The sequence below is a fragment of a genome, unplaced genomic scaffold (genome assembly GCF_019419815.1).
Source record: "Pyrus x bretschneideri cultivar Hongxiangsu unplaced genomic scaffold, Pyrus_bretschneideri_v1 Contig69, whole genome shotgun sequence".
NCBI lineage: Eukaryota > Viridiplantae > Streptophyta > Magnoliopsida > Rosales > Rosaceae > Pyrus > Pyrus x bretschneideri.
This window is the reverse complement of record NW_025999808.1, coordinates 888,166-898,430: the sequence shown is the minus strand read 5'-3', so window position 1 is coordinate 898,430 and position 10,265 is coordinate 888,166. Positions and strand designations below refer to the sequence as shown.

The 10,265-nt window shown below is 36.3% G+C and overlaps 1 protein-coding gene across 2 annotated transcripts; it reads right to left on the bottom strand.

Moving 5' to 3' along the window:
- Positions 1-2,101: 2,101 nt before the first annotated feature.
- LOC103936035 (eukaryotic translation initiation factor 3 subunit J-like) lies at positions 2,102-7,717 on the bottom strand. Of its 2 annotated transcripts, none has more exons than XM_048573537.1 (7): positions 7,556-7,717; positions 7,254-7,324; positions 6,448-6,611; positions 5,396-5,544; positions 4,097-4,244; positions 3,861-4,020; positions 2,102-2,479 (listed from the first exon to the last, which is right to left on the bottom strand). In XM_048573537.1, the coding sequence occupies exons 2-7, from the start codon at positions 7,264-7,266 to the stop codon at positions 2,388-2,390; spliced, it is 726 nt and encodes a 241-aa protein (XP_048429494.1). In that variant the 5' UTR covers positions 7,267-7,324; positions 7,556-7,717; the 3' UTR covers positions 2,102-2,387. The 2 variants fall into 2 exon arrangements, with proteins under 2 accessions (XP_048429494.1, XP_009344143.2); XM_009345868.3 differs by having other exon boundaries at positions 6,448-6,569.
- Positions 7,718-10,265: the final 2,548 nt, after the last annotated feature.

Genomic DNA, 10,265 nt, shown 5'->3' with positions numbered 1-10,265 from the left:
GAGGATATCCGAGGTAAGTTAGGAGTAGCCGAAATTGAAGATAAGATGAGAGAGAATTGGTTAAGGTGGTTTGGCCATGTGAAACAAAGACTTACAGATGCTCTGGCTAGAAGATTCAATTATGAGACAAAGGCTCAAGGCCAAAAGGGTAGGGGAAGACTTGGAAAGACACTCTAAGAAAACACCTGGACTGCTTGGATCTAACAGAAGACATGACACAAAATTGAGCGCAATGGCCTTCTAGGATTCATATAATCGACCCCATTTGGTGGGATAAGGCTTTGTTGTTGTTGTTCCTTTCAATTGCAACCACTCCTACTTTACCTTGAATATCCTCGTTCTTAATCATGTCATTTCTTGTGCTCCTATGTGTCCAACGAAGCATTCTCACCTCCGCTACAATCATTTTTTGCATGTGTTTTTTATGCTTCACCGTCCAATATTATGTGCCATGAAGCATTAATGATCTTGTTGTCGTCCTATAAAATTTTCTCTTGAGCTTTTGTGACATACATTGATCACATAGCACACCCTATACACTCTTCCACTTCATCCATCTAGCTTGTATCCTATGGTTGAGATCTCCATCAAATTCTCTGTTCTTTTGCAATATAGATCTAATATAACAAAAGAGCTCACTCTTTGGTACTCCCTGTTCTCCAATCCTCACGCCTATCTCATTTGGACCTCCCCCTGAACTGCACTCAATATACTCTATCTTTGACCTATTTAAGTGAAGACCTTTAGATTCCAGTACATCCCGCCAAAGATTAAATGCATTTACTCTTGTGTTTCATCTATCAACATTATATCATCTGCAAAAAGCATACACGGATATCATCTTGAATATAAGGCAATAACTCATCCATTACCAATGCGAAAAGGGAACGCCTTAAAACTGAGTCTTGGTGTAACCATATGGTGATGGAAAACTTTCAATTTATCCTTCATGAGTTCTTATTGCAATCCTTGTTCCATCATACATGTCCCTTTATTGTTTGGATATGTGTTGCTCGTACTCCTTTCTTCTCTAAAATCATCTGAAGAATTTCTCTTAGAACCCCATCATACACTTTTTCCAAATCTATAATGATCATATGCAAATCCTTTGGCATGTCTCTATATCGTTCCCTTGATCTTAGTAAGAGATAGATTGCCTTGATAATTGAGCGCCATAGCAGAATCCGAATTGATTGTCTGAGATCCGTATTTCTTCCTCAGTCTATGCTCGGTTACTCTCTCTCAAAGGTTCATTGTATTGACTCATTAACTTAATACCCCTATAGTTCTTGGAATTTTGTTTATCGCCCTTTTTCTTGTAGATAGGCACCAAAGTGCTTTTTTGCCACTCATTTGGCAACTTCTTAGTTTTTAAAATCTTATTGAAAAGGTTTGTGAGCCAAGTTAACCAGTCTCTCCCAAGCCTTTCCATACTTCGATCAATATATTGTCAGGACCCACTGCTTTTCTTTGCTTCTTCTTTTTTAAAGCTACAACCTCTTCCTCTTTCCTAATTTGGCAATAGGAGCAATTTCTACACAGGTAATGCTAAGGAGACTTAAATTTTGTAAACTAAATGGAGGTTGATAATTAGATTATTATTTAAGTTTTGGTTAACGTGTTTATGCCTTATTAGTGACACATCAATTATTTGCAAATTTAGTCAACCTAGTATTACTCTTTTTGCACTCTTCCGAGTTACTCAACTCACCCAAAGAAGTATCCTTTCGTATCCTTCATTGAAAAGATTATGAAAATAAGCTCATTGTCTGTCTTTAACAGCGTTCTCCATATCTATACCATTTCCATTCTCATGCTTGATGCACCTTACTTGGTTCAAGTCTCTTTGTCTTCCTTTTCCTAGCTCTAGCGAATTTATAGATATCCATCTCTCCCTCTTTGCTATACGATGGAATGACCAAACAAAAACAAAACAAGAGTAAACTTGATATAGCTCCAATTTTGTAAGTGATTATTGCGCGTAAATGGGTACTGCATGGCCTTACACGTGTAAATGGATATTGCTTGTGATAGACCTAACATGATTAACATGGTGGAGACAAAGCTTCAAAACTTTCATCTAGACATTCATGTTTTATACTTACAAGATTTGGATTACCATTACACTTAAAAAGAATGTCATTGTAAGTGTAACCATATATTTGACAAGCCAATGATTCCCATGAGCATGTAGCATCTGTAACCGACAAAATTGACCATCATATAAAAAAAAAGGGCAATCCGAAAACCTCTTATTTGACAAAATACATCACACTTTGTATCAATCACTCTGTGCAGAGGGGCGCCGGAGGAATCTCTCCCTACTTCAATGTTGAAAATACATGTTCTTTACTGCCTTCTGATGAAAACTTGCTACATCGAAACACTCACATAAAATCATAGTCATCCAGCGGATCATAGTCATCAACAGCTATATCATCATTCGGCTTATCAACAAGCAGCTGCTTTTTCTTGGCGCCTGAAAACAAAGAAAGCAATTAACAAACACCAAGGAAAGCTACACCATCAACATAAGTTCACACCTAAAATAATTGATGAAGAGATCATGGTTCCACCCTAAAATAATTTTAACCGGGTGCCGTGAACAAGTTTTGAGGGTCCACGAATGAAGTTAAGCCGAACACAGAAGCAGCCCTAGACTTCATAGTTTTCAAACTGGGTGACTTCGATCAATTTTTTGAGTCGGGCAATTTTAACATGAGGTTTTCAGATTGCTTTTGACCTGTGGCAAATTTTGTGCCTAACAAGCAGACAATTTTAACTGGGTGACGTGCAGCGCGTCTATTGGGCTCCACTCGCAGACCAACCTGCTCTGATAACATAAACAAAGTTGAGGTTCCACCCTAAAACCAATTGGCAATAGCAGGAGTAGCCCAACTCCTTATAATCCCTTGCAAGGTTTCTGAACCCTCTGATGTGGGACAATTTTCACACAAAAGGATGACCACTAGGTAAAGATAAGGGGCATAATTAGATAGCTCTACATAACTATCGAAATAGCACTAACAATATTCCTCTATTCCTTTCTTTTCTTTTTTCAGTTGGATTGATTTTTAGGAAAACTAATGGAAAGGGTTTGAAAACTTTTGAGTTTTAACGATAAGGACAAAATAAAGGGTAAAGTGATTAATACCATGATTGACTTTATAGTGTAAAAATGTGGTTTTTCGTTAAAATGAACAGTACCATAAGCGTTTCTTTAAAGTTCCCTTGATTTTTTATTAAAGGATACCTTTGAATGGGAAACCATAGGAATTGGTTCGTACCAGACTCTAAAATCTAAAGTGGATGGCATTGCCATACCTTCAACTCTGATTACATAAAACCTCAGCTATTTTAATTATCGGTGACACCTGCACCTAAAAAGGAAAGCACAGTGGCTGATTTGACCAACACTCTAAACGAATTTACTTAGTTTCATTTATTGGTGACACCTACACCTAAACTGGAAAACACGGGCTGTTTTGACCAATACCCTAAACAAGTTTACTGAATCAGACATGCAAGGCATTTTTAACACATTAGTTTCACTTATTTGTGACACCTACACCTAAACCGGAAACCACAGGGGCAGCTTTGACCAATACCATAAACAAGTTTTCTGAATCAAACGTGCAACGCATTTTTTAACACTTAAGTTTCCGAGTTCCACAATACTAAGAGCTTCTGGCTGACGCTCCTCAAAACAAATATAAATATAATTCTTTTTTCTTTGCCTTTCTTCACATATAGGACACTATTTTGGTTTTGAAGAGAATGAGAAATCATAAATAAAACTCAAAATGAAGCATGAGGCATTCTATTCTTATCAAAGAATGAAATTGGCTTAAGAGACTCACCTGTCTTCTTTTTACCAGCATTTGCTTCCTTCTCTGCTTTTATTTTCTCATTTGCAATTGCTGTAATGGAAGATGCAACTTCTTTTGCATCTGCTCCTTTCAATGAAGTCATTGACAGTCTCATTACTGCCTTGAGTAGACCAATATAATGGAAACTTTTCTGCAATTAAATTTCAAAAAATTATGTATCTGAAATTCTCGAAGCTTTGTTAAATGGATATGACAAATTAACACACCTCAAATGGACGAAGTTTATGTGAAATAAGTTCTGCATATTCCAGGAAGTCACTTTCAGATTTAGGAATGAAATTGTCTAAGGTTTTATAATTGCCTCCGCTGGAAAACAATTCTTTAGTGGACTTATAATCTGCTTCTTCCACCAGCCTGTGGCGTAGAGAAAAGCTTCAGTAAGAACCACTAGTGACCAAAAGCTAACCAAACGTTTCGTACTATATATCTTTTTTGTAATATGCTTACAGTTTAGTGCACTCAATATGTAATTGTTAGTCAAATGTAACAAACCATGTTCTCATGGAGAAATAATACTCTGAATCAACTGGGTCTATCATCCAGAGGATAGGTATAGACAAAAATGAAGGAAAAAAACCTAATGAAGGCCAGTCCCCGCATATCACAATTCTAAAACTTCATCAAACAAAGACATCAAGCGCAGCCCAGGTGCACCATTAACAGATAATATAGTGCATGGCAGACACAATGATCAACAACATTATAAACATCAGAAGTACTCAAAACAATGGTTTTACTCACATAAGCGCTATTCATATCAAGATATTAAAAGAATTCAAAACAAAAACCAAAGAAACAGAATTGCAGGGCTTAATTACATTAGAATGCATGACAACTCACCACATTTGAACCATCAGTAACACCAATAAAACAATATAACAAAAAACCTAAAGTTGTGTTGAGTGGGCTAATGAGGGTCATTCATCATACACTTACAACAAAACACGAACTGTTTGCTATAAACCAAAGTCGAATACACTCCATTTGAGAAATATTTATCAACCCATGACTGTTTAATTTTACTTCCAAATATCAGTGAAAAACTCGAAGTATTGAGTGATTACATATTACATAGCCACTACTTCCTCCAAACAGTCCCAACAAGTACAATTTAGGAATAATAGTACCAAAAAAAACCTAGAACAAGGGTGTCAATTAACTGACACAATGAACTATATAGTAAATATGAAATATCCACAACCTAGTTGAGTTCGAATTGGATCTTTCTATTGATGATTCATTTTGACTTATCTTTAATAATTTTACAAATTTCTGTAAATTTTTTGTTATTAAAAAGAGTGGTCCTTTTTAAATATGAATTTTAAGTAACAGTTACACGTTTGTTTTGTTGACATAAAATTTGGTCCGGCTTCTTAATAGGAGGTAGCACCAAACGCCTGACTAAATTCTGTATAATAGTCAGTACCGTAAGACACAGATTAGTAATATCCAACCTAAATTAGTCAGTACCACATACTAAACAAGGCCTAAATGTTTACTCCCACCTTTGTTGGCGAAGTTTCTCAGCCACAGGATCCAGTGGCTCTTCCCTTTCTATTTGAACGGTTTTCCCTTTCTTTTCTGTAGCTTTTTCAGCAGGTTTTATTGCAGGTTTCTTAGGTGCCTTCTCAGAAACAGGCCTTGTTGCAGGTTCCTGCCCACCATAAAAAATAACATATCATAAAGACTAATTGTGATCATAAAATAATACAGATTTTTTTTCAGTAGAATAAGTGTAAAGACAAAACAGCCATCAATATGATGCATGTGGTTTGTGGACAAAGCCTCTAAGGTTAATGACTGCAAAACGGCTTGCTGTGGTTTGTGGACAAATTGAATATATGCACACAACAACAACCAAGGCGAACCCGATGGAAACCAAACCGAACCAATTGTAATGGATCCAGTGCGGTTTGATTCTGTTACAGCAGTTGTTACTGAGCCAACCCGATGGAAACCAAACAAAACCATTTGATATGTCCGAAGTTGGTAAATCTCACTTTCAATAGTAAAGGAGAATGAATCCAATCACTGAAATGAACTAACATTGTTGCAAAAATGAGGTCAGACTTCACAATAATGTGGAACCCTTTGTCTCAAAACTAGCCATCTCTATTTTCAATTAAGGACAAGGAAGGAACTAGTGCGCAATGAGCTATTTTTAATATGTCTATTTTCAATTAATATGACTATTATACATAGAAAAAACACAAGTGCAGTACAAAGTGACATTATATGGTGTACCAGTCAAAGACATCCCATAACATCCATATAATATTAAAAAGTCATCTCATGGTGTCAATGCATAAAATTCACCATTTATATGCATATATATTGCCATAAGATACAAAGTTGGGTTTTCACACCAAAAGAAAAATTAATGTTGGCCATGGTCATTTTAAAGATAAATAAGTATGAAACATTTCCCCAGCCAAATTAGCTAGTAAGAAACGCCATCCATCAACCTGTGACAGGGATTCTAAATGATGCGCAGGAAAAAAATTGCTTTCTGAAACTCAACAAAATAATAAGATCACGACTGCATTATTGATCTTACCAAAGGAGCAGGTTCATCTAAATCCTCCCATGACTCTGTAATATCATTTTCATCCACATCTTCATCATCCCATTTATGTACTGGTTGGTCCTTAGAAAGGAGAGTTGGGGCTTTCTCATCTTCTGAAGCATCGAAAAAGAATGCCAGCTTTGTAAACAAAAAAACTCCACTTACAAAGAAAACAAATTGTTATTCAAAGGTTTAAGCAAGCAAGCAAGCTTTAGGTGGCAAATATGAAACATAATAATTAGGAAAAGAATATTAAAAGATCATTGTTCTACAAATCCCCGCCTAGTGCCATTAATCCCTAGGCATTTAAAAATTAAGAAATGGTGCCGATACCTACTTAGGCGCCCTCCTAGGCCGCCTAGGCACCCGCCTAGGTCGCAACTCTCATTTAGACAGAGGATAGGTAACTTTTGCATTTTATTATTTTTAATAAATTGTAAGAGAATTGTTGAATACTTAGATTAACACCCCTTATAATCTATATGAAATTCTATTTTGCAGTTTATGTATCCCAATTAAATTATATACTTTTTAATTATAAGCAGACACTAATTTATACAAAAATGCTTAGTCCGCACAGGCCCGCCTACCTGCCTGGGCACTAGGCCCCAACCCACCACCCGACTAGTGTCTTTTAGAACCTTGAAAAATATTACAAAAATTGCAAGCATATCACCGCTCCTCAATAATAAAACAGTAATTATCTCCATCCTAAATCTTAAACTACCATTAGCAAGCAAAATCTACACAAAATTTCACGGGCATAATTAAGATAGAATTAAAGCAAGCACTATTACCCCAGTCCTCCATCTAATTTGGCTATTCTTTTATCAAATTACCGATTTTTCGACGAAACAAAGAATTAATCCTGCATATCAACACATGTAACCATCCATCATCAGACATTAGAAAAAAATTGGCAAATTAAGAACAGGGTACTGCTAGAGCATTCGAACCCACAAAATAAATTTTAAAAAACAATTGACCAGAAACAGTTTTCGGGATTTTGCAGAAACTGTCAATATTTTTAGGGTTTGGAAGAGAAAATCCAGAAAAAAATTTGGGTTTCGATAAATCGATCTGGAAAAGGGGGAATTACCTTAGCAATGGAAGAAACGCAATTGATCAATCAGGTGCTGAGAAGCGTCTACGGCTCTTTCTCTGAAACCCTAATTCCCTCTCTGTATTCTCAGTATTCTTCCTTCTCGGCTGACTGTCAGTGTGCCCAACTCGACCACAACTAAGCAGAGGCCCAGTTTTTTCCCTTTATAGTATTCGCAAATTCTCCTGTGCGGACCGCGGACCAAGGGTGCTGCGTTTTTTAGCCGTTTGATTTGATGTGGACGGCTCCCAACTAGGGCTGGGCATTTAAAAACACAAAAAACCGATTGAACTGCAACGGGAGCTTGGTTTGGTTTGGTTTTTTATTTTTTTATTTTTAATTTTCGATGGCTAAACTGAATCGCATCAACCTTAATCGGTTTGACAATAAGTTCCCAAAATTCTTATGGTGTGATTAATCGAACTGACCCCATATATTTAATTTTATTTTTTTAATCATAATTAATACGTGTGGTAACATAAATGGTTAGTTATTTATGAGTTACCGTGTTTTCATTACATGAAAACAAAACTTAATTAGTTTAAGTGTCTCTTTGGAGAAGAATGGGGGGACCATTTGGAGAAGGCAGTAGTTGCTGCTTTGGTGCTCTCCTTTGGCTGCTTCATTTGTGTTGTTCTTTGAACAATCACTCATATTGGTGTTACATACTTGTTTGGACCCAAAATGACGTTTTTGGGCTGAGCCCATGATTGTTCTCGGTCCAATAAGAGGTGTTAGGAATATTCCCACCACGGGCCTAGCTCAATGGAATTTGGCCGAATCCTATCAGGAAATGGTTTCATTTGGATAAGGGTGAGTGGCTGAATCCTAGTATAATAAGGAATCCTTAAGGGCTAGTTATGCTTTGAATTAGAAAAGATGCCAAGAATCAAGGGTTGAATTTTGGTGATAAAAGAGCTTGATTCATGGTCTTACAAGAGTTAGGATTGGCCGAGACCTATTCGGATTAGGTTAAGGAATTCTAGTTTGAGTGAAACTTTACTTCGGCCATGAGGGAATTACTACTATAAATTGAGAAGGGTGTGCACACATTTAAGCCCCTCCAAATCAACATATAAAACTACCTTGCACAAATTCTCGCTCTATGCAAAACCTCTCAAACATCTTGAGATTTTTATTTTCCTTTTTCCCGCCAACAAACCTTCAGTTTGGATAAATAACACTGTGTTGGCAACCGGCAACATCTTCAGTTTGGATAAACAGCACTGGACTTGTAGAATCAACCGACTGAGGAACACATTCAGTTTGGATAAATAATACTGCTTCGAGACTGATTGGTTATCTATTCAAGTCTCTGTCAGTGATGACTCTTTAGCCTTCTCATTGAAAGATGTCATCTCATCAGCCTTCTAGGCGAAGTGAGATGTTATCAGGTTGCTTAATATTCGACACAATGAAAACCGAATTCGATATTGAACTTCGCATAATTAGCAGCCTTGTCTTCAGGCTCTAGAATCCGAAGACCAAGACATGTTCCTTCCTCAGCTGCAGTTGCAAGATCAAGAAGTCATCAGTGTACCTAACGCCGCATCAACATTCATTCACTCCCCATCCGAGCTCAGCCGACGAGTTGGCACACCCCCATTTAATCGAAGGACATAGTTAGCTTATTAGCTATTCAGCCTATACCCACATAGACTAAGTAGTTTTTAGGGACAACAATATTATAGCTTTTGTGACAGAAATTTGTTATGTATCTTCACATAAAATAAAAAATCGATCCAAACCAACTCGTCACTGTCGATTAACCAACCTGATCAGTTTTAGAGCCAACTTGGTCAATTTTAGTTTGCAATTTTGGCCCAATCGACTAGGTCAGTTTGATTTTGGTTTTGGCCCAAAACCAACCCACGCCCACGCCCACTCCTACCAAATGAGGCCAACCGAGTTGGTCAGTGGAACGGGGTCATAAATGACTCTAAATGTTATTTTATTTTTGGAATAAACGATATTATCTACACTAAAAAGTAGACGACTGGGCTAAGCCTACAATGGGCTAGGAATAATGTAGTTCAAATTTGCCTTTGGCCAAAATCGAATCTAAGACCTCTAACTAACAAGTGAAGAGGAATACTTTTTTGGTCAAAGGAGAAACTTTCATAAAAAAGGCAAAGCGGCACAAGGAAAAGGTAAAAAAAGGCTACAAACAACACTTCAGGCCTAAGGATGGAAATTAAAACCATTAAACCCTATTTCTGCAAGTAATCGATCCAAACAGTTTGGTTTTAGAGACTAAATTTCAGGTATTTTACGGTTATGGGTAACCAGCGCGTAAAGTTTTCGTTTTCGAGTTTGGTTATGGTCATTAGGTATTTGACCCCAACCCACCCGAAACTGAACTGTTTTCATTTCTAATAAAAAGTATAAATATATATATATATATTATATAGAGAAACGAGTTATCAATAATCATGCATTATTAAATATAGAAGTCCATTCTAGTAATTATATGCATTATGTCATTAATAGTATAAATTATATGCTTAGCAATTATCAATAGTATAAGTATTTTCTTAATAATATAAATATCTAATATTATTTATTATATGCATTGTATCAGTTGTATTACTCATGCACTATTTAATATTTAATATTATTTATTATATGCATTGTATCAACAGTAAATTTAATCTCATTTTTATTTAAAATTCACTCTTTAATTAATAATATAAACAAATATAAAATA

What these genes read in the sequence shown, in the direction of transcription:
- LOC103936035 (XM_048573537.1), bottom strand. An exon ending in TAGATGAACCTGCTCCTTTG is followed by an intron (nt 5,545 to 6,447) that starts GTAAGATCAATA and finishes TATGGTGGGCAG; the next exon opens with GAACCTGCAACAAGGCCTGT. An exon ending in GAGAAACTTCGCCAACAAAG is followed by an intron (nt 4,245 to 5,395) that starts GTGGGAGTAAAC and finishes TCTACGCCACAG; the next exon opens with GCTGGTGGAAGAAGCAGATT.